Source organism: Cebidichthys violaceus, unplaced genomic scaffold (assembly GCF_023349555.1).
Source record: "Cebidichthys violaceus isolate CVI_PGR_0920_01 unplaced genomic scaffold, fCebVio1.0.p SCAF_7, whole genome shotgun sequence".
Taxonomy (NCBI): Eukaryota; Metazoa; Chordata; class Actinopteri; order Perciformes; family Stichaeidae; genus Cebidichthys; species Cebidichthys violaceus.
This window is the reverse complement of record NW_027176927.1, coordinates 7,088,248-7,113,758: the sequence shown is the minus strand read 5'-3', so window position 1 is coordinate 7,113,758 and position 25,511 is coordinate 7,088,248. Positions and strand designations below refer to the sequence as shown.

Sequence of the window (25,511 nt, the reverse complement as noted above, 5' to 3'; positions counted from 1 at the left end):
AGAAGATCAGGTATGTATATTTAATACGTCACATTTTCAAAAAGTCCACGTGTCACAGTCCTCTTCCACAGTCTCTTGTCAAACTGAAAAACAGTCATGGCTTCACACTGGCACAAGTTTAGTGTTCGTCTCTCTGTCACACACATATTCACAGGTCACAGGAGATTGGCATGGAAGTTTAAAAACATGGAGATCCTCTCTGTCTCAGGGGAGGATACGCTGACTTGATGAGATTCATTTTAAGGACTTGAGGCACAGTGCACATGATCCCAGTGAGACAGCCACATTTGGGACCTGAAGAATCACTACTCACAAACTGTAGCTGTCATCTGCTGGCTGTTAAATGCATCAGAAAGCATGTGATTTGATCACTGATGAGACAAAACTTTATTTCTTTTCAGTTGTGCGGACAGAATTTGTAGCAGCGATGATAAAAATAATAGAATATTGAATTATAAATACTAATAAAAATAATTTCATATAAATCTTGTAGTGCAGAAATTTGGATTAGGATTATGTAGATTATTATTTTTTTTTTCACTTGAATTTCTGCTTCTGTGTTTATAACTGGGCAACATTACCCTTTTCCCTCCAGGTACAGTCTAGCAGTACTTGTGTCTGGGTTGGAGAGAAATGACTAGAAAACAATCAGGTGTTACTGGTCTGCAGTGGCCCGAGTGTCCTCTCCTGGTTGTGTTTGCGGAAAAAGGCTTTGCCAAATTCATAAGTGCTGATCATTATGGCGCAAGCCGGGGCCACTTTAATCAACCTTGGGAGGAAACCTGGCAGAGACAACAGATAAGAGGATCGATTACATGCCAAGTAGTTAGGTCTAATATAATGATTCACAAAATATCACACAAGTATCTACCTGCAAACAATCCACCAAAGCCGTCCTGCGCCACAATCCTGCTCATCACGGTGAAGGTGGAGGAGGAGACCTGACATGACACTGATGAGACAAAGACAACAGTCAACATCAACGGACTTAACGGATTAAGTGTCAGAACAACCTTTCTGTCTGGACCTCACAGTCCTCTCAGAAGAGCTCAAGTACCTATTCATCAAAACCACCTGAACGTATTTAATCCCTTCATTTATAGTTTTCCATATTTCCTCCCTTATGTAGCTTCAATGTTGAAAAAAAACCCCAATCTTATTACAATCCTAAAACATGGCCTTGGTTGGGAATCCACTGATGTTTTGATGACATTTGTAATCTTCAAAAGCATTTACTAATTAATATAACAATACAGAAGAACGGCATAATTACAGTTCTTTGCTTGTAGCTCTCCCAGCTCCAACTGCCTTCTCGTTTTAACGACATCAAAAGGTAACGTTACAATGGACGCGATCTGAAAGAGATGAAAATATGTATAAATCCCTATTTATGTTCACTTATTAATTATATTTTCTGTGGAGTTCCATTTCTACAGGGTGACAGGCTGAATGCTGAGCAGTTTCAGAGGAGACAAGGGGCTGATGCACTTACAGAGCCAGACACTGCTCCGGATAAGAAGGTAACTCTAAACGTGGGTTCTCTGGTGTTATATAGTTCACACAGCCAGCTCTTGCCCTTCTCATAGTTGTACCAGTACATGGCTGAAAAGGGCACGTCTCGGTAGAGTGTGGGCCCCAAACCTCGCCACAGAGACAGCCAGCCCTCTGTCTGCACTGCAGAGCGGATGCAAGCAGCCAGCTCCCTGTACGACTGTTTCTGAGACTGCAGCTTCGTGCGGATCAGCTCCAGAGGGCTGATCACTGTCGCTGAACCCACTGACACACACACACACACACACACACACACACACACACACACACACACACACACACACACACACACACAACACAAACAGAGACACACACAGAGAAAAAGTTGAAAACACATGTTCACTTGCTGGATTGAAGAAAAAAAAAAAAAAAAAAAAAAAAAAAAAAAAAAAAATAAATAAATCACACTTTTGCAGAGGGAAAAACATTAAAACACACCAGGTGACAATGAAATTGAAGACTTTGGTGGAGCATAATAATTGAATTACTTATTTGTAATCATCCTCATCAACTTTGCCCTTTCTAAAATCTGTTTTTAATAACTGCTCAGAGGATGTTATTAAGAACAGAGTGGAACCACGTCAGGGTCACAATGTGTCAGACTAAGTTTTCAAAATGAAATTTAGTGTAGGATGAAATTACAGATACTCGGTGCTTTAGGGCAGAGAGTATGGGTGGTTGCTCTAGAAAATTAATCTGAAAATGAAACCACCAGCATTATTAAAATACTCCACGGTGAAAGGAACTCTAATTACTTAAAAAGTAGTTTTTTTGTTAAATAGATTTGCTTGATCTTGTGTTTACCAGAGATGTGTTCAGACATTTCTTGGAAATAAGTAATTCAGCCTAAAAAAAAAAGCATGAAAAACAACTAATCAACCAAGAAATCTTAGTTGACGAGACAGAAACACCTATTCGACTAAGAGGGGTTATGTTGCAGTCTCTAAACAGTAATTGAATGCAGACGATCAACAATAATTGATGTTAACAATTGTAACAGAGAGCTGGATTCAGCAATGTTGTCTTGATGTGACAGCAGTCAGCTCACCTCTAGCGATAGCTCCTGCCAGAAGAGGAGCCTCCTGAGCACAGTCTCCCATCCTGACCCTCAGCACCATACACAGCTGGTCGTAGCACGTAAAGTAGATCACTGTAGCAGGGACTGCCATCACACTGGAGACAACACATAGGGAAAATAACCATATATTATGCTTCAATCAAGATTAGTCCAAGCAAGGGACATGTAAACCATAAAAGCAACACCAATACATCAGTTAGCAATGTGATTCATTAAAGAAAATTCCATTAAGATAATACTTAACATAAATCAATCTTTGGTAATCAGCCCACAAGACAACCTGGGGTGGTTTGCTACTAATTGGCACAACTTCAAATAAACAACACCCTTAATGAGCGCATCAGCTGCAGGCTAAATGACTGTCGACCAACCACATTTTCTATATAACTGGGCTCCAAGAGGAGAGCAGGAAGGATGAAGTGCAGCAAGGGAATAAAAGAGACACAGAAGACTTCACACTCACAGGGTCGGCGGTAGACCGCTCCATAATGCCTTTATTCCATCATGGCGTACTATCTTGACAAAGGCATCCTGCAGAGACACAGAGTGTGAAGTCAGTGTAGGAAGACGTGCTGTTTGGCAGTGGGGACAAACAAGCTAGGGCACTTGTCTGACTAGCTTTTATATTTGATTTGGTAAAGAGTTATTGGTGAAATGGTTACCAGTGTGCCATTGAAGTGACTGGGGGCTTTGTACCAGGCCTTGGAGTTGCCGTTTTCACAGACACATATGTGGTCCATAAGTCCATTGCAGTAGACAAAGCATTTCCCTGAAAGATATTGAAAAACAATGTACGTGGTCATTTAATATTTACTGTATTAAACACAATACTTGATATACTTGATCATATTCATAATACCTTTGGGTAAGGGATTTTTCTGTGCTTGCAGTCGGATCTTCACGACATCCAAAGGTGTAACTGAAAAAAGGAAAATGTAACGTGAGCCTCCATGTATACAATTTGGTACACTACAAATTTTGGAAAATGTGATGTATTTTTATACAAAATGTAAATGTTCTGTACTTGTAATACACCAATGCTTGTACTTGTAATACACCAATGCTTGTACTTGTTTAGTTTGTTTCTTTAAAAGGAGAATACTATCGTTACACATGACAGATGAATAGTCTCTACTCTCTAGTATCTCACCCAACACAGACGTGAGGATGGCTCCGGAGCAGGACGACACCATCTGTTGAAGTGGAGTAATGCCATTCGAGGCTGGAGGAGCAGGACTTTGAACACTCATACTGTATTCTTAAAAAAACAAAGACACAGTGTTTATAATATGCATGACAGTTATCATGTAAACAACAACCTTATTTACCAAAGGAGCTAATTAGCGGTCACTGAAACGTTAAAACGTTATTGTAATATCCCAGGTGTTGTAACATTACATGGAGTAGAGAGCTCTCTGGTCAACCCAAGGTAGCTAACTACTTACCGCTAAACCGCCTCAGCATCTACGAAGTCTCCCATTAAGAAGCACATCACTCTCAGGGTTTAGAGTCTTCCGAAAGTACGACAGTTCATGTACTACAGGTTCAATCGGAAACACGTGTGTGCTTCGGGGTTGTAACCTTAGCTCGCTGCTTAGTTTACTCAGCAAACGCACCATAAAATATTAGTTACACGATGGCATTTCCGTGTACATTCCAGTATTAGTTTCAGCAGAGCACATTCTTGGAAATGTCTTAATTGTATGATACATTATTAAATACAAAAATGGTTATAAAAAATAATGACACATACAATTTATACAATTTTGATGTAAATCAAACTATTTTAACTATAGATTTTTAACATAACGATATCTATTTATTTTTTTACAGTAATGTGGAAACATCACATTCAAACTCAAAGAGAGCGTTTACTTATTTCTGAGGTTGCCAGGGTTGAAGAGTTTCCGTAAAACTGGAAGGAACGACAGAAAGCGTTCACCAAAGATGGACAAGTTATGTTTAAGAAAAACAATCTGAACTGAATGTTATTACAAAACTGATGTGAGTCTAAACTGGGAACTTAATGCAGTTAAACGTGACAGTGATTACGTGACCAGAAAGTGTCAAACATGGCAACATAGACCTCCTTCACCATTGGATTTAAAGCGGGAAACATACGTGTTTGTGAATTGTAAACTGACTAGCGCGTGTCATAACAGTTGTAAAATATCCTGCCAATGCATACTTTGTTGTAACAAACGTATCATCATTATTATTGTTATTATTATAAATTTCAGCTCACGAAATAATGTAGCGTAAGTTGAGCAAAGCAGCTAACGTTAACCGACAAAGCTGTCCGCCGGGGAAACGATAACTTACGTTAACGTTAAGACGGTAAGTTACAGTTAAATGTTAGTAACGGGTGCAATGAGCACTAACTATAGACGTACGTTACATTGCTCATGTATTAGTTTTCAGGCCCCCCATTTGTTTGATAGTTTCTTTGTAAATAACCCGTTCTTTGTTTACACACAGCGGACAAACAAGGACTTCCTGGGGCATGTTGACTCAAGACAATACAAACATATTCTCTCAATGCAAGAGAATAAAATGAAGCCGAAACGCACCCAGAGACAAACAGGACCCAAATGGCAAGGTACGTTACTGTTTACTAACGTTAACGCAATGTTACACTGAACTTTTATTTTTAAAACCAAAGTCCGTTTCCGTGTTTTCGAGTTAACGCTAGCTACGTTTGAAACGTAAGGGTTACGCTAACTTAATGATGAACCTAGATCCTTGATCAGTAATGTAATGAACGGTTTTAAATGATTGATCACTATATTGAGTAGTGGCCACCTATTCAAGCTCTTCAGCTGATATTTAGGAGGCTAGTCAATCTCCCTTCCTCATCCTGTGACTATACTTTATGCCTTTGCAGGGAAAGGGGTCAGCACTGGTGACAAAGCAATGCTGAGCCAAGCTAAGCCACCATGTGTGTCCTCCTCTGCTCAAGTCAAACCTTTTGCTGGGAAAGTGTTTTTCCTGGATCTGCCATCAAACAGGATATCGGAGATGTTGGAGAGTGACATCAAAGACCTGGGAGGGGTGAGAAAAAAAACACACATTTTCCCTACTTTATTTTTGTGGCTGTCAGAAAAGGTTTGAATCTTTGTCATTTCCCCTGTACCAGCTCCACATATCCATGAAGTTATAGAGTTATTCACAACAAAATGTTATATTTTCCCCCTCTCTGCTCTGTTGACTTCTTCAGGATTCACCCAGCTTTCTCCTCTGTTTGGTAGCATTATTACAGAACAATAATGATTTTACATCTTGTCTTTAGTTGCTCTTGTATAATATCCTTTTTTTTTTTTAAATTATATTTTTAACTGTATATACCTCTTTTTATTTTATTTTAAACTTTCTTGTTGCTGCAGGTTTCCCCTCTAGGGATCAATAAAGGTTTATTTTTTTCTTCGTTATGATGATTGCAATACGATAAAAGTTCTGGGTATTACTTGACATTTTGAAATTTTAGTGGCACAGAAAATATCTGATTGAGAAAACAGTAAATGAGATTACAGATCAGACAGCTTTTGTGCTTGACAGTTTTCAAAACTCTATCATGTACACATTTCGATTAGTACTAAAAATGTATTTAGATTGATTCCCATCCCTGTAAATCACTGATGATATACTCTGTGTTTGCAGTTGTTATTCTGGAATGAACTGTTATAAAAGTCTTAAAGCTTTCTTTAAAAAAAAACAATCCTGTTTTCTCTCGTTTGTCACTCAGACTGTTGAAAAGTTCTTCAGTAAGGAAATCAAATATCTGGTGTCCAACAAGAGGGAGGCTAGGTATGTGCATTGCATCAGGCAGGACTCTCCTGTTCCCAGCCCGAACTCTGGCCCAAGTTCACCCCCCCCTCGATCAAACCGGGACACCATCAGGAGCAAGTCTCGGGGCCAAGCAGACACCGTAAGTTCACTTTCATTCATCAACTGCAGTGCAGACATGTTTTTAGGTATATTTCACATCTAGCCTGTGCATTTCCCTTCTAGATAATTTTCAATAAATATTAATATCATAGATTTTCTTTTTTTATCTTTCAGTTTGTTCCAAGTCGAGGAAAGTCTTTGGTGGAGAAAGTGGTGAAAGAGCAGGTTTGTTAGATGAAGACTGAGTTTAGTGAGGAACTTTAACTCCTTTTGTGTCTTTTCTGTGCTTAAACACATTTGTTTGCTTTTTAGGAGAGGGTGAAAATGAACAAGATCCTGTCAAATGCTCTGGAGTGGGGGGTGAAAATCCTCTACATAGATGGTATGCTGTCAATAATGGTTGATAATGTAACAAGCTGATATAACCTCTTCTTTATTTGAATGTATAAATGAAAATAATTATCTTTATGTCACTTTCAGATATAATTGCATGTGTTAAGAAGAAAAAAAAGATTGTCAGCAGCCGGTGTGCTGCTACCACTGCTGTCAAAACAAGTGTAGGTTTACAGGTTCAAATTCTTCAATTAGTTTTTGTAAAGATTGAATCACATTTTGGGTTTGTTATCCTAAAAATGATTGGTTTAACGTTGTAAAATTGTGTTTTGAAATCCTTATTCTTTATAGGTGAAAGCTGAGACGGCAGTAAAGCAAATCTTTCAGAAATGCAGAGGTAAATGTAATATTGTTATTACCCAGTCTTGCATTTCTTTAGGTAGAAATGTGGTCCATTGTTTTTAATGCTTTGTAAATACATGCTCAAATCTCAATTGACGATGAATGATGTTTGTTCCAGGGGGGCGAATCACTAAACCTTTCGTCAAGGTGGAGGATTCAAGCAGGTAAGAGACAGAAGACTAAAAGAAGCTGCACTGTCTTTGATCTGTTTACTATATTTATTGACTGTGTTATGTTTCTTTCCCCTTCCACAGACACTACCGACCAATCTACCTCACTATGCCGAACATGCCTGAGTTCAACCTGAAGACGCTTCCTCCCTGTACTCCCTTCTGTGTCGAGGACAAGCTTCTTCCTGGAAACAAACAGCCGGGACGCAGGTATGGTGATTCTTCTCTGCTTTCAGCTAATTTAATGTGGACAGTTTGGCACACGTTCACAAAGACTGTGTATTTTTAATTTTTTTAAACGTATTTTAACCACCAAATCCCACCTAAGATTCTTCTTAAGGGGCGGCAAAGTTAGTTTTACTAACTAACTTTTGCACCCAGCTCTCTTTGTATTTTTCAGTAATCTCTATCTTTTACAGTTTTGTTGTTTATTGAAGTTCTTTTAATGACGTCTGTTCTCGGTTAATGGTGTTGCTGTTTTTAAATCATACGGTGTGGTGAAGAAAAAAACTAACTCAACATTGTGGAAAATAAAGTAACTACTTACATTTTTCCACACTGTTTACAAAGTTTTTTTCCACAAATGTCTGCCAATCAATCAATCAATCAATCAATCAATCAATCAATCAATCAATCAATCAAAACTTTATTCCAGCATACATTTCTCCACATTTATGTGTAAATCAGTCTGACACATTTTGTATCTTTTGAAACTTTGGGATCTTGAGTAGAATTTAAGGGTCTGTGGGTTTGAAAAGTGCTTTTCCGCACAATTTGAAATTAGTACTCCTAGAGCCACCCATCAAGGCTGAATGAAATTCATCAAAATGTCTACAATCCAAACTGTTTTCATCTTAGTTTGGTTTTATTTGTGCAACCTCTGGGATCAGAGGTGCAAAAGCCTCGGCCAGTGAAGAGCTCGCAAACGGCCGAAAGAAGAACAAAGACAAGAAACGAGGCGGCTACTGCGAGTGCTGTGTGATCAAATATGAGAACGTCACAACGGTGAGTTATCGCATGTAAAAGTGAAAACTGTCAATGCAATACCATGACAATAACTTATACTGAAGGGCCAATATGAACATTCATGAGCAGAACTACCATTTATGTCTTTATTTTAATGACTATATGGAGAAGCTATTCTTAATTCATTTTATTATATTTCACCTCATTTGTTTGAATTAACCACATTTTTCATTGAATACCTAATCATCAAAGATGTGTTTAGACATTATTTTGGTGGTATTTGGTCATGTGCAATGATCAGGTCTTGCACACTATTAAGTTCTTGTTTATAACTGCTGATGCTAGTAATTCAGTTTTTAACACAGAGTAGAGTGATATACTGTTTGTAAGGTGTATGGCATCCTAGTAAATCAAAAGAATTCCAGATTATATGTAATCTTGTACAAAGCTGTTGATATATATTCATACAGGTTTAGTAAATTAGCGTTACAACAGTGCATCTAGTCCTTGTGCATAAATGTGCGTTACAATTCTAATGCTACTGTGATTTGTTTTTTGTTGTGTTTTTGTTCAGCATCTAAAGAGTGACCGTCACAAGGCTTTCTCCAAGAGTGACGAATACTCGGTGGTGGACAAACTGGTTTCAAGTCTGCACTGCAACTTCCTCATCAAAACAAAGGTTAAAAGGTAACTTTTCCACATTCCTTTTTAAAACGTTCATCAACATTATATGTTCACAGGAAATAAATGAATGTAGATAAATGTGTTTTTGACCTTTTTTATCTTTCTATTCCACTCACAAAATATTTTCTTTGATTCCTGTTTAGATCTAAATGCAGTGTTTCCTCTGTTCTGATTGCTCCTGGACCGTTTGGGACAACTGTGCAAAGACACAAGGGAGATCTCGATAAAACGGAGATTATTAAAGAAGAAGAGCAGCATCGGACTGTCGTTGAGGGATCTTACTCTGCACACACTTTACAAATAGGATCAGTCACTGATTCCACTCCTCTGATTCCCAGAGAGAGGAGGAGCTATTACTGTCACTCAGACAGATCCAAGCACAAATCTCTTGCATGTAAACAGCGGTGCAGAAAGAATTCTTTGACTTCTTGCTCTCAAAAAGCTGAGCAGGCTCAAATTCCTGAGCCCAGGATGGAAACAGCCCCCTCTAGAGGTGAATGTGTTGCCTCTATTCCCTCCAGAGTTACTCCGGTCAACAAGGTGGACCAAACAACTCCAGATGTGAACAGCTCAACCTCCTGCTTCCATAATGTGATTGTCCAGAATGAAGCTTCCTTAAAATGCCTTAATGTCATAACAAATCAACAAGAGGAGTCTGATAGGAAGCAGGATTCCTCAGTGTGTGAGGCTGACAAACTGACTGGAAACGACCTCTCGGAAAGAGAAGAAGAAGAAAGTCTTCCTTCACACAGCTTCTCTCCACTCCGGAAAATACAGAGGAGGGTGAGAGTTTATAAACGGAAGAGACGGAAAGTGGACACATGCGTTGAAAGCTTAAAGCCGAGAGACATTCCAGAAAACTCCATGCTGAAGATCTGGGGGCTGTTTCAGTCAACTGATGACATGGATGTGGAATTTCTGGGGTTTGAGGACTAGTGAGGGAGACATGACACAGTCTGTGCCGTGGACTCTACAAGCCACTAGATTCTTCTTCAGTTTGAAGACAGCAGAGTGAGTCGGATGAAGGGCAGCTATGGATGTGTATGTGGATTTGGTATTTAGCATTGTACAAGATTTAAAACTTGAAAGAAGTAAACCAGCATAATTACCTTTACAGTGGCGTTAAAATTACATGAGTCCCATGAGTAAAAACTTGTCTAAAATTTACAAAATATATTGACATCTTGATATCGAGTTGTCTAATTTCAATCTCCTTTGTGATGGGTATATAAAGGAGGAATTAACAATACCTAATTGATCAATTGAATCCAGGTAAACGCAATCTATTTTGTGAAGAAAAAATAGGTTTTCATAATATTATGCAAATTTATTGTGGACTGAATTATCCACTATTTGCCCACAACTGGTCTAAGTTGCCTTAGTCCTGAAATTATTCCATAACATTCTTCAGTTTTAGACAGAAGATTTATCAATACATGAATTTTCTGAAACTAGTTTAAGGTAGAGAACATTTTTCAGAAGCCATGAACAATACAAGGCCACCTGCAGAAAAAACATCCCAAAAGCTGTAAAGTCAAAGTATTAAAGAGGCTGCCTTTTAGACAGATGCATTTTACACATTTTCACAAATTTGATACCTTTTTATTGCTAAATGAAAATCTTATGAAATTCGAAGTGTTTTTCTGGTTTAGGCTCTACGTGCAGTCGTTTCCACTGAATACTGTTGAGGGAAAAGGAGCATCATATTAAAAAAAACAAAAAGACAGCTTTATTAATAATATTTTACACAGTAATCTGGAGAAAGGTGGTTTGAATCTTCCAGACATTGAGAACTGATTGTTTACATATAAATAACATATGGTAGCATATGTATTGTATTTGTGGTACTTGATATTATATGTGACATTTTAGGATTCTTCTTAAGTGCACTTTTCCTGCCTTCATGTGATTTTTTTTTTTTTCCTGCATCTGGTGCATCAGCATAGTGCCCTTGTTCTCCCACACTGCTCTCAATTTGATGCTCTGGGTCAAATGGGAGTCTCTGTGCCACTGACTTTAAGAAAAAGACTTGAGCAACAATGTGTTCTGAGGTACAAGCACAGCATGCAAATTAACTGGCAAAGGTTAAACTGAATGCACATCATTTCTTTCTACTGTACAGATTATAACCTGCTGCCACTGTGCTTTTTTTATTTTATTTTTACGTGCTTGTCTTTTATCAGGGTGGCCGGGGCCTGAGTCTATACACTAACTTGCATAGACAACTATTCACACTCACATGTTTGCACCTTTTCTGCAAATTTAGAGCCTTCAATCTGCTTACATGTCTTTAAACCGGGGGGAGGAAGAAACCACACAGACACAGGGACAACATTCAAATTTACACACCACAGACCTCGCTGGATGGGTTTGTCATTGTACCGTTTAGAATCCTCTGTTGTATTGTCAATTCTTTTCTTTTTTCCTTCTATAATGGCTATTTTAACATGGATAACAATATAATTCAGATACCAAGTGTATTTATTTTTTTAAACCTTATGTTTATTCAATGTCCCCAAAGTGTTGCATGATGGGGGAGAATTATGTTGGAACTTGGATTTTGAATTTGTTTTCCAGTACAAAAAAAGCACATGTGACCCTTCACCATTATTGAACTACAACACGGTGCAACTGGGCTCTGCATATTTTGCAAATCTGTTTTTCTTTAATATGAACGACATGCATACACCAAATCCAAACTTTTGAACTGTGTACATGCGTTTGCTTATTATAAGGTGCATTGAACAAATGAAAACAATAGGAAAATTAAGTCTTCAACATAATGTTAGTCAGTTGTTCTCGATCCATTATAAACATTAAATGGCATTAATATCTTCTATTGAACTCTTATCCCAGAGCCACATTAGCTGAAAATAACATTATGATCAGCTCATTAACTCTGTAAGAGTTGCTGTGTGGTTCAGGAGCAAGTCCACACCAGGTTTAATCATCTGGTGTGTAGGTCTTTCTAAACATGTTCCTGATAGTTGATTTGGCAGAATTGGAAAATATGACGATCGATTGTGCCATATAGCGAAAAACATTTATAAAACATCCACGAAAACAATATCACCAGACACTAGGAATTTATTCATTTTCCCGTATTGATAACAGGTGATGGAGTGACTCATGATGATAATAAAAAGGCTGATTGTGGACAGGAATGGCGCTCCTGAACGCATTTAACATGGACGAAGGTGGAGGAGGCGGGCGATGATATCAACCCTGTCGGCGGAGGGCCGGGCCCGCAGCTTTTCTCCATGCCGTCTCCACAGCGCGCTCATATTTATGCATTAGGCGTTTCTGCAGTGAGCCGCTGGATATTGATGTGTTTTAAGGAGGTGTCCCCAGTCCTCACCTCCCATACATCCCTCCCCCTCCCTGTCTCTCTCCTCCACGCCTCCTCCGTGCTGCTGATCCGCGGGGTGTCGGTGCGCTCAGACGCGCTCGGCGTTCAGACTCGAAAGGACCCCGATGGCCCCTAACCAGAGGGACTGCGCTAACCAGACGACCAGTCCAGGCTTCAAGCTCCCCTAGCGAAGGCAGGACCCCGAGAGCCTGCTCCTGGAATACCGCATTGTTTTGTAATTTCCAACAACAGAGAGAAAGCGGATGATGCTGATGATGCGCCCGCGATGGTGGATTTCCCTTTTGTGCGTCTGTGGATTGATGCACATCGGTCATCAGAGCAGACCTAATGCCCAAAATGGTAACTGATGTTATTTTAGATATTACATTAATTATGATCCCGCAAAAACAAAGCGATACTTCACCATTAATGGGCCCGTGTTTGTTTGTTTTGTGTATTATAGCTTCGGCTACTTCATGGTCTCCATCTCAAATATGTAGCCTGTAGCTGTTTCGTGTTTATCAAAGGAAATGGGACCAATCGACATTTCAGATGGCGCTGTTTGTGATGAATGTGTATCTGTTTCCGCACGGAGGGATAGACGGGTAATGAAATCGGTGTTTTCCTCTCTGTGCAGGAGACGCCTTGTCGAGCATGAAGGCTCTTCGTGATGCAGGCAGGTTTGTCGGGAAGGAGGACACGGTGCCTCTCCGCCTGCTCTACAACAGGCACAACCACAGCCAGATCACAGAGGATGAGCTCAGCACCAGGGTTAAAGCCAGCTCCGGCTCCACACAGGTACACCGTGTTTTCTAGTGTTGTCAGGACGGAGTGTCTGCTTGGAGGCTGTGTGTATGCGCTGCTCTCTGTTTCCTGAGTGTTTATATGTTGGATTGATTCGTCTCCTCCTCTGCCCTTCTCCTCAGAGGGGGAATTCATAATTTGTTAATTACAAGCAAAACCTTAGAAGCTTGAAACATTTAGGCAGGAACAGGGCACAATAATTAGACTGCTACATGGGTCATCATTGCCTCCATATGCAAAAACAAAACCAAACAGATCATTTTATTTTTCAACTGATATTACATTTTCAGCACATTGATTAGTCCTCAAATGTTACTCTGTCAACACTGCACATTTACTGAAGTGAATCAGCTGTAGTCATCTGGCCAACAATGAGGATTAATTATTTAGTGATAACTTGCATCCTATGTGTCCAGCTGGGTTGCTGTCCCAGCAGCTGCCTCACCAATACCCATTAAGCAGCATTTTCCACTTCAGTCATCAATGAAAGTCACCAGAGATTAACTGTTGGAGCTCGATTGATACATCGTAATGCACGATTTTATCAGCAGAATTCAGCTTATCACAGATATATCGTTATCGGTGTATAGGAGAGCTGATATGAACCAAGAAGTTGCATTGGAGAAATGTTAAGGTTACACTATTTTATGTTAATTTAGAAATCGTGCAGCATCCATAGTCGGTCCACCAAAGGGCAGTGACTCTAAAGTTTATTTAAGTGTTAAATGTCCCACCTTGGCACATCTGTTTGCAATTCTGTAATAGCAACATTTTCTTGTCAAAAATGTTGTTTTCTGTAATGTGTTTATGTTCAACATTTGATTGATATATTATCAGTTTCTTTTAACTATGAAATATCAATATTGCCTCAAAAATGAATTATCTTTTTTGCTGTACTAGCTGAATATCTGAATATGACTGTGATAATCTGCAGGAAATGTGTTTTTCCAAAGAGGAATTGATTTCCAAGATAATTCATTCATTCAAATAAGAATTTACATGTATACATATGTTCACGGTTATTTCCCATTATTTTGCAATGTAGCCAGTGTTTGGAACAAGCAACACACTATTGGCTTATATAGGTAAAGTCTGCAATGCATGGGTTAAACTTTGTTTTCCAACAAGTTTGGACATGACCTCCCACTAAAGTCACCATGTAACAAACAGAAAAGCTGTTTGTGATTATCTAAACCCAATAAGCAACACACTCATTGTTTAACAATAAAAGACGTCCAGATCCATTCGTTATAACCGATACGTTGCAGCAATAATCATAATCAACTGTAACTGTGTTCACTGACTCAGTTCTGTGGAGCAGCATTTCTGCTGGATTTGTTTCAAGACATGAGTCAATTAGCATTGTGCAAGCCTGTCATGCGTTTTTAATTTGTGTGGCTTAGGTTTGTGTAGGCCAGCCTATTCAAGGCACAGAGAGTGGAGAGGGCTACAGATGGCAGCAGGCAGGGAGGTGTTAACCCTTTGTCTCTCTCACACCTCAGACGGAGCTGCAGCCCAATGGGTTAACAAGCTAACAGGAACCATCTGCCATTAGATATCATTTTTATATGTTCCTTTCAAGGCCGATACTAACCTCAGTCAGAGGTTTGTTGCAGAACACAGTCTTTCTGTGAACTGGATTTTAAAGCGAGGAGAAAAACTGACTTCTGCAGAGCTACAGGCCTTTTTTACTTTCTACACAGATTGTTAAAAATATTTGCTCAAATCATGCCTGAAACCTAATATTTTCATATTTTCAGTCAATTTCCTTTGCTGAAGCCAGTGATGATAAGTGCTTTATTCCTGAGTTTACAGCTCAGGACATGTGTTTATATTACTCCAAAAAATGTATTGAGTCAGCTCATGATTATTGAAAATAACGGGCAATCAGTAACAGCATCAAAGTTCTGATTAAGCTATAAAATAAACATTTAAAGTCCGGATTAGATCCAGGGTAGGAGGAGGAGACAGGTGCATCTTTGATTTGAGTTCTGATGTTCTGAGTCTCTTATTCTCCAGAGAGAGTTGAATCTCGTCCGCAATCATCTGTGCACGAAGTTTGATCATTTATTTGGCTGTTTTTAGCTCAACAGTCTAAAAACAAATCTGTCAAATAGTTCTGAAAATGTGTGACACACAGCAAGTTATTTATAGACTTCTGTTGCATTGCCTATTTTCAGTTTCACTGCTGATTGAGCAATGTGGAGTTCAGCAAAGTGCTTATGTTGTTTTGGTGGCAAAACAAACTCTTTAAGTGGAATCTGTGTGTGTTGGTTTGTATGTTTGCCTTCCCGCCTCTCAGTCTGCGTGCAGTGCATTGATAGCACTTACAGTCATACTTTGACAGTCGTGAGTGGAAAGTCCGGCCTGCTATAACTCAGAAATCAATGTAAGAAGAGTCAGTGGTGGCTTCAGAATATTGGCCCAGCTCAGTCAAGCTGGGATGTACTTTCATTAAACACAATTACTGGTACCTCCTCCCATCATGGATCCAATCTGCCAGATTGGATTTCGTCACAAGTGTGCCATGGAAAGGGATTGCCCTTTGTGCGTGCTCACACCCACACACCTCTTACCCGCTCATATATGCATTGACCACGCACAGACACACGCCTACAAACAATAGTCTGTGGTCAGTGGGGACCTCAGAGGCTCAGGTCGTCCTTGAGTGAGCACAGAGGCACCTCCTCAAATGAAAATATAAAAACAACCCCACCCCCACCTCCTCTCGTTATCATGCAGTGTCTGGTTTGTAATGAAGGTAGCCCGCGGGCCGAGTCTGGGGGAGGGTCTGCTGTGTTTTAGCTCAGCTCTGGGACACCTCTGGACCTGCACAGGAATGATTGTGAGGCGTTCTCATTGACCACGGGTGTGTAATGAAGCCTGTACCATATGTGTCCAGAGCTGGGAATGAATCAGACCCTCCTCCAGCCAATCACACGCAGCACATGCAGTCAGAAAAGACTGTGCCTTTGTATGTTTCTGTGTATACATATCATTGCCGCCAGAAAAAAATATGCTTCAGTGGAACTGTTACAAACCCAGTCAATAAACAAAAATGAATGGTCACCAGGATATAAATGATATATGCGTGTTTACATAAGTGTGTGTAATTGTATTTCAAATTTGTGGCTCAAGTGTTGAGATCCTTTGCAGAAATTCAGGTGAAGAAGACAGACCTTGATGGCTTAATTAAAACAGCCTTATCCTCACTGGTGATTGGCGCTGAAAAAGACAATGCACCCATCCATCAATGTAGATGAGAATTGATCCTTGCATATCATGATGAATTGAACCATGAATATGATAATAAGTGTCTTTAGTTATAAAAGATAACCTGTCGTCTTTTCCTTTTTAGGTGAACCATGTGGCCCAAGCAAGCTTTCAAGTCGATGCTTTTGGCAGAAAATTCCTCTTGGATGTGGAACTGAACCAGTGAGTATTGGATTCTTAAATCTGTCTATGTGGCTCGCTAACTATCCACCAATTTATTGTTATAACTGTCTGGTTGACGTCTTCATTGCAGATGTGTAGGTATCTTTATTTTGCCACTTGCTTAATAAAAAAATTTAAATAAGATAAATGCTGTGGCTTAGTTGACAATCACAAAATGATTTTTGATTAAATGAAGATGGATTCCCTTTTATTCCCTCAATGTTGATAAACATTCACATGCTTGTTGAAATGATCCCAGCAGGAGTCATACGTCATTCTCTTGGGCCTGAGCAACACTTCCCCAAGCACATATTATGTTATGAGTACTGACTCCAGTAGTTCAGCTTAAGTTGGGCATTTCGGTTCTGCTGGACAGAGTCAATATGCTCTTGTATTGCTGTTTGTTGCCTGTTTTTGGTAATGCACTCTTAGGTCATAAATATCTAGTACTAATGTGTGCTGAAGAGGGCATTTGTTTGAATGAATGTATATCTATGTGTGTATATTTATGTGTGTGTGTGTGTGTGTGTGTGTGTGTGTGTGTGTGTGTGTGTGTGTGTGTGTGTGTGTGTGTGTGTGTGTGTGTGTGTTCGCAGCAGGTCAGTTATTGTGTGTGTGTATGATTTAGAGGTTCCATCATAATAGGAAGTGATTTACGGTAAAGGCTGGAGCACTGCCCTGTCAGACATTGATATTGATCACAGCACTGCTGATGGAAACAAGCAACTCTCTCTCCTCCCTCCCCCCCTCTCTCTCTTTCTCTTTGCCTCAACCCAACACTTTTTAAAAATCACCCTTTTGCCATCCCTCTCTCTAAACCTTTCTGTTTGTTTTGTTTCTGTTTTCCTCTTTGAGACCGTGGCTTGTTTGTCTCATTTAGCCCCTAAACAAAAAAACAAAAAAGCCTGTGAACACACATACAGTGATGCTGCCTGCCTGCCTGCCTGCTCTTCACAGCGGAAGTCACTCCCCTACTGAGAGAAACGTTACATCACAGGAATTCCCACGTTTAGAGGATATGTTTCTGTGAAGCCTGCAGCTCACTGCGTGACACATCAACCAGTCATGAATAGAAATGTGTCGTCCACACACACAAACACACCCGCACGCATACATGTATGCACAAGCTGTCGCACATGTACGTAGACTTTCATTAGCACTTGGTTTGATGCCGAGTTTTTGACATTGAGTCATTATTCATGCGTGTGAAATGATGTGCTTACAGCAACCTTTTTCCATAATTTCTTCACTGGATGTGATGCTGAACGTCCGTCAGAATGTCGATGGAAAGGAAACTCTTAAATGAAATCCTGTTTTTAGCTTTCCACAGAGTGAAGTAGCCTCCATCCAGACAGCTCTGGGCAACAGTTTGACACGTGTGGTTCTGAATAAGAATGAGAGACTGAGATCAGTGCAATAGAGCATTGTAGTGTGTGACATTCATCTGTTTTCTATAAAAATCTTTGTACATTTGGTAGGGCTGAAACAATAAGCCAGTACAAAGAAAAACTAACAAACAACAATATCAAACATTTCCTAGTTCCAGCTTCTCATGTGTGAGGATTTGCTGCTTTTCTTTGTTTTATTTGATCATAAACTGAATAGCTTCTCAGTAAGGCAGATTTCCAGTTTCCCTCTGTGTCTCAATGAGAACACCCCAGATTCCTCTTCTTGCTGCCCTCCTCTCTCATCATCATCGTCCTCTACCACACTCCTCTGTGAACTGATCCCCCGCTTGACAGCCACACTGATTTTGTTTACAGATAGCTTTCATGCCAGACAGATTAAACCCAGTTGATGTGTGTGCGTGGGTGCAGGAGTAGGAGGCTTTTTAGCTGAATGGGCCAACAGTCTTTTGGCCTCCAGTATCAAAACCTAGTTCTCTCATTTTGGTCAATGACTGACTCTGCTGCTGTGCATTTTTTTTTTGCATTTTAATTGTTGCCATGAGCAAAAGAAAGATGTGTTTTTTCAGCTCTATATTGTCGGTTGTGTCTCAAGTGCAACAGTACTTATCATTATTATCATTATTATTATTATTATTATTATTATTGTTATTATCATTATCTCTGAGCAGCCTTCTCAGAGTCTTTGCCTCAAAGTTAATGTTTGCTGATAGACTGTGAATAATAGGTGTGTAGGCGTTTTGTTTTGAAGTTATATGTCGAAGCACATGTGCTTTTTGGACAGATGTTAGTTGTTAATTTCAGATATGAACATTTTATTTGGTTTGTGTTGTTCCCACAAATTTTTAGCAATGCTGGCCACTGTGGATGGCAACGTCTGTCGGACAGTCGGTCTACCGCTTTGAGCGACAGACTTAGATTGATTGACTGAAAGGAACTCCATAACGATGTGATTGCCATTACATTTTCCACAGACATTCATGGTCTCTGGATGATGAATCCTACTGCCTTTGGTGATCCCATAACTTTTCCTCTAGCGCGGTCATATGGTGAAAATTTGTACAATAGTTTGTGTTATGACTAAATACCTGAAAAACTAGTGACATTCAACCATAACCTATTAGCCCCAAGTACTTTGTGTTTCGTGCTTTTTAACAAATGTTAGCATGCTAACATAGGGATGCTAATTTAGATAGCAAACCAACATTAACCGTTGATTAACAGTAAACAGCTGCAGCAATAACCTATGAACATGAAATCCCTCATTTTCCATTAGCTGCAGTGTATGCACAAAACAGGTAACTGAGTCCCCAGGAGAGATAGCAGCAACAATGTTGTGTGCATTGTTGTGGACACATGCAGCCACTTTTCCCAGTAAGAAGTATGACGGTGAGTATGAAACTAGTAGTAACATTAAAGCTGTGAACGTAGCAGTGCCATATGTGTACACTTAATTTGTTTGAAGAAATGTTACAATTCCTCAAGACCCATGCTAACTTCCTGTGTCTTGCTTGCGACCTGCTGATCAACATTAAGTGGGTAAGCCTCGAGGTTAGCGACAACTTCCGCCGTGGTGCAACTTAGATGGGCTGACCTATTATATGACAGTAATTGTTTTTCAAAAAATATATTATCACATGCTAACAGAAATTAAATTTTCAAACATTCATCCAGCCATCCTTCATTGAATTTTCTCTTCAGGGTCATGCAGGCTGCCTAGCCAAGCATTCACTGCAAATTGGGAAGGGTAAAGCCTTGAGAGGAGACAAAAAAATGTAGGGGATTTTGGGAAACAATTGGACATAATGTTCTGTGTGGTGAGAATAATCAAGTATGTTAATGTTGAGTCGTTCGTTTTTTCAGGAGCAAAATGTTGTAGTGACATGAGTCACCCATCTGAAGTGTGACAGTCTATAGAGAGGAAGTCAGGAGGGGGTTGGTGGGTCATGGGGTCTTTCCGCCCCCTCTGTCTTTGTCTTCCAGCCGCCTGCTACAATTTACCATTCATGGGCTTGAGTTAGCTGAAAATGTGCACAGGATGGGGGTTGCCTCTTTTTTAAAATCTCCTACAACCCCAACACACACACACACACGCACACACTCACTCACTCACTCACTCACTCACTCACTCACTCACTCACTCGCTCACTCACTCACTCACTCACATCTCAACCCTTGATTGCCCCACCCTCCACACTCACTCTCCATTCAGCCATGCCCCTACTACCCCTTTGCCCCGCCCGTCCCACCTGCTCTTGCTGAATAATAGATGTTGCTTTAAGATTAAAGAGGGACACGCGTGTGTGCGTGTGTGTGTGTGTGTGTGTGTGTGTGTTTTTGTGTGTGTGTGTGTGTGTGTGTGTGTGTGTGTGTGTGTGTGTGTGTGTGTGTGTGTGTGTGTGTGTGTGTGTGTGTGTGGTTTCTGGCTTGCCCATCGTGAATTAAAAGGGAAATATTCAGGCGACACTAGGGCTGTCCTCAACCAAAGAAATGATCAATTAACACTCATACAATTGTGTCGACTAATTGATTAGTTGATTTGATCTGTAAAAGATATATATATATACATTTATTATCAAATTTGTAATGTCCCCCTAAATTATAGTAAACATCTATATGTTTTAAATCACAATTAGAACTTGCTTGTTTTTGCAACAGTTTAACATGATTTGATCACGATGATGATGATACAAATCTATTGAAAGTTAATTAATTGATAATATTGAATTTTTGCCCTGCCTGAAGTCATTGTGTTATTGAACAAAACATTGACCAGGCTCGTTCCTATCAGCTACTATTGATCATATATTCATCCCATTCATTGGAAAGCCTATTATTCTAATTTATTCAAAACATATATTCAATAAACTGCATAGTTTCTGATAACCAATGATAACAAGATAGAAGATAGAAGTTTTACTGTGCTAAGTGTGGTTCTGCTTCTGTGTCTGTGTGAGAAATAGTGAGCAGAGGGGAAGTGTCTTTGTGATTGTAAATGCCTACAGTATGTAGTTTATGTATGTGTGACAATGCAGTGCAGAGAAAAACAGATGGACAGGTCCAACTGGGACTAAAGAGTTTCATCACCTCTTCAGTGTTATGAAATAATCTGCTGCAGCAGCATTAAGAGAAGAGGGCTTCTTCCTCTCCTCATGTGCCATGTTGACACTGACAGTCAGTGTATTATTATTTATACCACTTTGTTGTGTCAGCTTTCCCTGCATGCACACAAATGCTTTATGCAAATGCTAAGGGTCAGATGCAGGCAATGCTAAATGTATTGTTCATTTTTGTGAAGGGAGGCTGTGTTTGTGCATCATGATGGTGCTAGTGGGGGTTGGAAGGGATACAGCATTGATATAACCATGTGGTCCCTCTAACTGCCTGATAGACAAGAAGCTAACCAAACATCCCATGGTTCAATGGTTTGATGAATGTGCACATATGTGTTGGTGTGTCTGTTCATGGGCGGAATGTGTGTGTGTGTGTGTGTGTGTGTGTGTGTGTGTGTGTGTGTGTGTGTGTGTGTGTGTGTGAAAAGAGGGTTGTTACTACCATTGCAGTCGTCAATATGATCTGAAAAGCTGCTGCAGAGTCTTTGTGAGTGTAGTCTTGTTGGGGCTCAGGTGCAGAAGAGGCACGTTAAGTGTTGTTTTAATTAGAGATAACAAGACTGGATTGAAAGAAATGAGGCTCAGATAGAAAAAGAGGGGATCAATACTAAAGAGGAGGAAAACAAAGAAAATTGGGCAAACAAAGAAAGGCATATTTCTTTAATTTCGCTCACTCTTGTTGGTGATTTTAAATGAATTGAATCTATTTTGGATCACCTTTAAAGTGCTCTATCTAGCAACTTTTTGCATTAATTCGTTGCATCCTTACTTTCATTTCAGCAAGCTGCTGCCTTCATCAGTGTGAGTGTATCCTCAATGACACAGTGGTAGTGTGACCACACGTGTAATCTGTCAGAAAGAATGAGTAGTTTCTTGCTCAAAAAAAGAGAATCCCTCTTGATGCTCAACTTACTTTCAAACAAAGTTATGTTTACATGCACTGTTTTTCACCAAAATGCATTATGTGTATGTTTGAGGGCTGACCAACATGTTGAAAGCATTTTTTTTTGTTAAGTATTAAAACAAGGATTGTTTCATCAATGCTTGCTAGCTAGTAGCCTTCTTCTTTTCTTTTGACGGCACATTCATCGTTCTTTGCGTGCTGCTGTCATCAGATCAGATCAGCAACAGCGTGAAGACTGCATCAGGACTATGAATTGTGTCAGTTGCTTACTCACATGTGTGTGTCTCTGTGCAAGTCCATAATACAAACAAAAAGGGGACTCACTCATAAAAACAAAATCAACTGCATAGTGCCACTAGTGGTCAAAACCTCCACAGGGTACCTTGAATAAGAAAAGAAAGAAATGCTTGTTTCTCATTTTGCAAGGTTAACTTAAGCAGCATTTTTAAAATTCCATTTCCGGTTTGTCTTTTACCTTCTGGTGGATATTGCCGCTGTAGAAAACTCAAGTCAAAAGTGTCGGTCCTGACCGGTTCACGCAATCTACAAAAAACTTCTCAAACCATCACACAAGCCGCAGATATTGAATCAAAATAGCTTTCTGTGTGTTGTATCAGTACTAGCTAATCATTTTTAGCTTGATGTCATTATTATTATTAATTTATATTGTTTATATTTCTATTATCAAAGAACCAGATATTTCCAACATCTTGCTCATTGTTTGCATTGATGATTGAACTGTGAGAGCTTTTTGCCCATCAAAGCCGTGGAAGTGCTCTAAATGCCAATCATCTAACTTTGCAGAAAATTATCAAGATTTTTATTTCACTAACTATGATGACCAAAATATCTCCTCCTACTTGTTTTTGAGCTGCATAGTGGGAGGAGTCGCTGGTTAAAAAAAATAAATGTTTACCCAACTATAAGCTCTTGTTCACTTGCAGGACAAATAAGTCCATCAAAATGCCATCCAACTGATGTCATGTCCATGTTGACTTCACGACTTTGTCCTAATTTGAGTGGACTTTGGCCATTTGATGCCTAAAAAGTGTGTAGGCATATGGCTGCCTTGGACCGTGAAAGGTGCTGATGCTGTGGTGTTATCTGTGAGTGTCCCTGCGCTGTGTGCGCGCATGTGTGTATTTATGCATTTGTCGCTTGTACGTACATGTGCATGCAGCCTTACAGCTCCACCTGTATGTGATTTAAGTCTTTCTCATGTCCCATTCCAAGATAATTTATCATCCACCCATGTCTCGCTCCCTGCATCCTGACATTGATACAACCCAACTCCACTCTTCTCCTCCATTTCCACCTCCATCTCTGTCTCTCCTCCATTCCCAGTTCTATAATTTATTGCAGAGAGGCGTGATCTGATTTACTGTGGACTTAATGAGAAAAACAGAGGGGAGTGTGTGTGTGAGAGAGAGAGAGAGAGAGAGAGAGAGAGAGAGAGAGAGAGAGAGATGGAGAGAAATAAATAGTTGAGGATGAAGAGAAAGAAGAGGACAGAGAGAGAGACGTGTGGATGTCCTTCATGCACCCTTGCGTCTTGGTGGGTGGGTTAAGTAAGTGCAGGAGATAGGGAGTGATATAGTGTGTACGGATGTGTGTGTGTGTGTGTTTGTCAGTGGGTGTGCAAGCTCGAGGGTGGTAGGTACTTGAAAGGAGTACCCTGAAAAGAAAATAGTCCCCGCTACCTCTCCTTCTCCTCTCCTCTCCTCTCTTCATCCCTATCTCCTACTTTCTTCTGTTCTTTTTTATCACCTCAGGCTGTGCTTCTCTCTCTGATCTATGTGTTGGCTGATCACACACACATGCACATGCACACACTTTAGCACATAGCTATCACATTCTGAATTATGTTTGTGAGTGTGTCTGTAAGAAAATGCAATGATCACAAACCGTATATTACAGATTGTGTTTGCTAAGTGGCTCAGCGTCACAGCCAGGACTGTGTGTATACAGTATGTCCTGGTAATATAAGGGAGTAAGCGCATGTTTGTCTGAGTTTGTGGTGTGTGTCAGGAAGGTGGATACTTATTATTAGAGGCGAGAGATTAGATTAATTATATGGAGGCGAGCAGGGTTAATTTAGAAGAACAAATAGCAGCATGGATGTTTGCAGTAACAGTGTGTGAATATGTTTGTGTTTTTGAGGGTGTGTTAGAAAAGACATGTCACACTTCAGAGGCCCTGGTTTGCTGGAGTTCTTTAGACATTTTTGAGGACAGATAAACAGTGTTGAATTCAGATTAAAGTATGCATAATGTGTCACTAGTAGCCTTGTCAGTCCAACGAAAGGTGACGCAGCACCCAGTGCGCTACAGTGGGAACACGCCGTGCAGCAGTCTGTCACCCATACCGGGATCCAGTCCTAGGTGAGCGGAGTGCAGCAACATATAGTTGATGCAGTACAACCACAGTTGGTGGTGTGAGAGGAAAAGTCAGGGAATCACCAAAGTCATTAGGATTCATCATCTGGGCAAAATTAATGTTTGTACAAAATGTCATTGCCACCCATCCAGTAATAGAGATATTTCAGTTTGAACAAAAGTGGTGGACATCTTCATCCTTAAAGATGTGAAGGGTTTGTGTTTGTAGTCTTTGCAGGATGTCAAGCGTTGAATTACCGGCCTCCTCTTTTATGCTCCATCATTCTTCCTCCCTATCTCCTTATATTCATTTATTTCCTCCCCCTCTGCCCCCCCCCCTCTCTTCGGTCGAGCCGTCTCGATGCAGTTTGCAGGATTAGTGGAGACAAAGAGAGATCCAGGAGCTGACTCTTGCTGAAGACGGGGACAGAAGGAAAGACTGTTGTTCTCTCAGCAGGCAAAGATACTAATGCCTCTCTAAAGACTATTGTCTCTTATAGATTACTCCTTTTCCTGTGTCATACTGAATAAAAATCTATCAAAATGATTTTTAACCACTGCGCAAAGTCTGATGGAGTGAGTGGTTAGATGGAGAGCAAATTTACCCACAGACGCACACATAATCATGTTAGGAATATCTTATCAGCTGAACATAAAAACTAAAAAAGTCATAACTACTTGGTCCCTAGTGTACAGGGCTCCAAAAGTCTGTCACTGTTGACCCTGTTTACATGGCATGGAGTTCACTAACAATCCACATGTTGTCACAGATACAGATGTGCATGTTCTCCTTCGTGCCTACAACATCCCCGGCCACTGCATAATTCAGAAGTCAACTCTATTGGGCTTGTATGGTGCGTGCTATAAACCCAACTGCATAATGGAACCAAGATAGCAGAGAAAGGAATATAAGCTTCCTGCTTGATTCTTCCCTTTTCTTTTCTTTTTTTCAATATTTCTTTTTGTGAGCGTTAGTATTCCCTGTGCATTAAGAGGTGGGATCCCAGTCAGTGTGCCGGTGGAATTGCATGTCTGATAAGTGATTGGAAAGTGAAT

General features: G+C 40.0%; 3 protein-coding genes across 3 annotated transcripts in view; 2 read left to right on the top strand and 1 right to left on the bottom strand.

Moving 5' to 3' along the window:
• Positions 1 to 6: 6 nt before the first annotated feature.
• Positions 7 to 4,271, bottom strand: slc25a40 (solute carrier family 25 member 40). The gene is made up of 10 exons (XM_068735748.1): positions 4,075 to 4,271; positions 3,780 to 3,887; positions 3,489 to 3,548; positions 3,292 to 3,398; positions 3,093 to 3,160; positions 2,600 to 2,724; positions 1,493 to 1,776; positions 1,274 to 1,355; positions 872 to 952; positions 7 to 782 (listed from the first exon to the last, which is right to left on the bottom strand). The coding sequence occupies exons 1-10, from the start codon at positions 4,091 to 4,093 to the stop codon at positions 649 to 651; spliced, it is 1,068 nt and encodes a 355-aa protein (XP_068591849.1). The 5' UTR covers positions 4,094 to 4,271; the 3' UTR covers positions 7 to 648.
• Positions 4,272 to 4,904: 633 nt separating this feature from the next.
• Positions 4,905 to 11,772, top strand: dbf4 (DBF4-CDC7 kinase regulatory subunit). Its single transcript, XM_068736373.1, has 13 exons — positions 4,905 to 4,966; positions 5,108 to 5,228; positions 5,514 to 5,680; positions 6,372 to 6,554; positions 6,689 to 6,739; positions 6,827 to 6,896; positions 6,995 to 7,071; positions 7,199 to 7,244; positions 7,368 to 7,413; positions 7,504 to 7,629; positions 8,310 to 8,424; positions 8,960 to 9,072; positions 9,213 to 11,772. The coding sequence occupies exons 2-13, from the start codon at positions 5,168 to 5,170 to the stop codon at positions 10,003 to 10,005; spliced, it is 1,848 nt and encodes a 615-aa protein (XP_068592474.1). The 5' UTR covers positions 4,905 to 4,966; positions 5,108 to 5,167; the 3' UTR covers positions 10,006 to 11,772.
• A 702-nt stretch (positions 11,773 to 12,474) lies between these two features.
• adam22 (ADAM metallopeptidase domain 22) overlaps positions 12,475 to 25,511 on the top strand; it is a 57,301-nt gene continuing 44,264 nt past the window's right edge. The window contains exons 1-3 of the mRNA XM_068736394.1: positions 12,475 to 12,778; positions 13,056 to 13,216; positions 16,581 to 16,657. Coding sequence (XP_068592495.1) covers positions 12,682 to 12,778; positions 13,056 to 13,216; positions 16,581 to 16,657 — 335 coding nt within the window. The 5' untranslated portion in view covers positions 12,475 to 12,681. The remainder of the gene's footprint in view (positions 12,779 to 13,055; positions 13,217 to 16,580; positions 16,658 to 25,511) is intronic.